General features: G+C 38.5%; 1 protein-coding gene across 2 annotated transcripts in view; it reads left to right on the top strand.

The window, feature by feature from the left end:
- Window positions 1–3,063, top strand: part of frem1a (Fras1 related extracellular matrix 1a) — a 39,809-nt gene extending 36,746 nt beyond the window's left edge. For both annotated transcript variants that reach the window (XM_025059284.1, XM_025059289.1), the window contains 7 exons: window positions 1–124; window positions 239–286; window positions 367–552; window positions 834–965; window positions 1,427–1,542; window positions 1,740–1,825; window positions 2,341–3,063. The exon at window positions 1–124 is cut by the window's left edge and continues 76 nt beyond it. In XM_025059284.1, the coding sequence (XP_024915052.1) occupies window positions 1–124; window positions 239–286; window positions 367–552; window positions 834–965; window positions 1,427–1,542; window positions 1,740–1,825; window positions 2,341–2,543 (895 nt within the window). In that variant the 3' untranslated portion in view covers window positions 2,544–3,063. The remainder of the gene's footprint in view (window positions 125–238; window positions 287–366; window positions 553–833; window positions 966–1,426; window positions 1,543–1,739; window positions 1,826–2,340) is intronic.
- Window positions 3,064–3,069: the final 6 nt, after the last annotated feature.

Raw genomic sequence — 3,069 nt, 5'->3', positions numbered from 1 at the left:
ATCCATTCGACTGGAGAAGCTTCCCTTAGACACCAAATCAGTTGTCTGGGGACGTGGGGATAGTTTTTCCAGACCTGCAAGTGTTCCCAAAAAGAAAATCAGAGTAACAGGAAATCCACGATCCGTAAGTTAGTTTTCCTCGACATATTAGTACCAATGACTCTTGTCTTAATGAGTCTTAAGTTTGTGTTTGTAGAACTCGTCTCCTGACTGTAATTCTTTTGTATCTTTTGTCCAGATCGCTCCTTCTTCCGTTTTTCACAACGGGACGGATGTCGTTTACACTGTAAGAACCAGCAACTCCAATCGGACTTCACCCTTTTTAGGTCAGATGACTCCCCGTCATTGCTTTCATTGTCATTTCAGTATCACGGCATCATGCAAATGAAAGTAGAAGATGAAACGACCCCGTCCAGAAAGGGCAGGAGAGCAAACGTCCGCGTGTCAAGCGGAGGAACACTGCAGCAGGCATTTGCAGTCCCGTTTAAATCGAAACAGAATCTCCAGAGAAAGACTGGGAAATCCAAGGAAATGAGGCCGATGCAAGGAGACGTGAGTAGAAATGTCTCTGTTAGATAGTAGATAGGACCATGGCCAGAAGCAACCTTTATGCTTCTGGTTTCTTGATCACACATCCCATTTTAATTTTAGAAGATAAAGAAAGTCTTGTTTTTCTGGAGTTACTTTTAGACAATGTCTCCTGGGTAAATAACAAAATTCAAAAAAAAAAATCAACTTCTAATATAAAACTCACTCAGCTAACAGCAAATCTATGCAGACCAATTGCAACACTTCTTTTTTTCACAAAACGTGACATATTTGTCGCTACATAGGTCAAAGGTGACAGCTCTATCCCAAAGCGCTGTGTGCCAGAACTGATGGGACTCTTGCATTTCAACCAAACAATGAATCAGCTCTTTCACTGCAACGGTGTGTCATGGAAACCCTGGGCTCCAACTGACCAGGTATCAAACCCACATAGTCCTTTTTTTTTTCCAGCACCATTCAGGTTTCACTTACATGTTTCTGCACATGGGAGATTTTGGTGCTCAAAACCACAGCCCTGCCATGGCTGGGATTTGAACTGGCAATCATCTAATCACAAAACCAGTCCTTGACCTAGATTGTGTTAGAAATATTTAGCTCTCTTGGTTAAGACAAGAAAATTAGAAAAAACTAAGATTTAAAAAAAAAAAACTTTCCCCCAATTTGGACATTTTAACGCTCTGAAACATGAGCGGAAAACTAGGTATAACAAAATTTGAAAATCTCGATGCTCCACTGTATTAGTATACCAAGTATAGAACCTTGTGGAACTCAGAAGTGATTGGCACTGTTTTTAGGTTGTAAAACTTAACAGAAAATAAGTAACATAAAATGTACGTTGCTAACCTCTAGTATCTATTCACATGCTCCTAAATTACAGACGGTTGAAGCTCAAAAGTGTCCCCGGGGCTGGACCTTTTATGGTGGCCACTGCTACATCCGGGCAACTGAACACAAAGCCACCTGGAGCACAGCTAACAAAGCCTGCAGGGAGAGGTACACTTTACACATTACACATTACACATATTGTACACCTTATGTCTTACTACAGTACTGCAATGATTCAAATGTGGTGCACTTAACTGGTTGACTGTCACGTGCTAAATCTATGTTAATTGCATTTTATGGCTCTGTAAATTAGCTTTTTTAAGCAGAAACCTCAGCCTTCCTTCCCTCTGTTTTTTTTCTTCCAGATATAAAGGAACTCTAGCCAGTGTTCTTTCTAAAAAAGATATGGACTGGCTTTGGGACTTCAGTGGAAGAAAACCATTCTGGATAGGTGTGTATTTGACTAAATCTATGAACAATACAAAATATTTTAAAAGTTTAAGTTTTTTAAATATATATATAGTTTGATGTTTTGCATTGGTAGGTATGAGTCATTTGGACTAACCTTAAAGAAAATCTTTACTTCTGTCTGACATAAAACGTATCATTAATCCCTGATTCCTTCTGCATGGTATTGATATTTGATATCCTTAAAATGACAAAAGATAAACATTTTTTAATATTGAGATAAAAAAGTTTTTTTTTTTAATCAGAAGATGTGATTTAATTCAGTCACAATTCTTTATTTTACATGTACATTTAAACAACATACATAACCAATATTTCTAAATATCTCATTCTCTGTATTTGTTTAGCTAGCATACAGAACTTACGTCTTAGATTTGCTGCTTTCTGATGTATTATTTTTTCTTTCAATTTTTGGAAGGATTCATATATACAGTAGTGTGACATAGTTACACCCTGACTTGTTTTATGTTTGTGTGTGTGTGTGTGTTACTGTACAAGGACTGAATGACCGGGAAGGCCAAGGTCACTGGGAGTGGGTGGGTGGTGAGCCGGTCACCTTCACTAACTGGAGAAAAACACCTCCCCGCTCCAAAATGAAGGAAAGCAAAAAATGTGTTCTGGTGTGGAGACGGGCCAAGTGGCAGACACAGGACTGTAAAACCAGTAGGGGGCATCGCTTTGTGTGTTCAAAAAAGACTTGAATATTGGTTTGTTGGTACCGTGTGGTGAGCGTGAAAACACTTTCCGAGGTGTTAAAGGAGAGAGGACTCATTTTTGAACACCTGCCGAAGGAACTTTTTAGGTTTTTTGATCAAACTGAACATTGTGAGAATTACTGTATCTTAATTTGTATATACACACATTATGTGACCTTGTTTACATTTGATAACTTTGTGTATGCTCTCTTCTTATTAGCTATTTAGACGTAATGTATGGTGTGTGTGTACGAAATATTCCCAAATGCTTACGTTAGCTATAGCATGTTATGAGATGAAACAGGTCTGGATTAAAAAAATAATCCTGGACTACTACTGAACCTTCAAGGATGAAATGACCTAGATAACTCAGATCCTTCACATAACAGTCATCTGACATCCAAAAGGAGCTCCTAATACAATGTGAGCAATGTCTCAGTCAAATTGTATTTGCTCTGGTGTAGGTTTGACAAAAATGTTGAACACATTCCGTTTCAATTAATCACGACCGAAACGTGGCGTGAGACGTCGA

Source organism: Cynoglossus semilaevis, chromosome 1 (genome assembly GCF_000523025.1).
Source record: "Cynoglossus semilaevis isolate Cse_v1.0 chromosome 1, Cse_v1.0, whole genome shotgun sequence".
In the NCBI taxonomy this organism is placed as follows: Eukaryota; Metazoa; Chordata; class Actinopteri; order Pleuronectiformes; family Cynoglossidae; genus Cynoglossus; species Cynoglossus semilaevis.
Note: the sequence above shows the minus strand (reverse complement) of the source record. Positions and strands in the feature narration are given on the sequence as shown.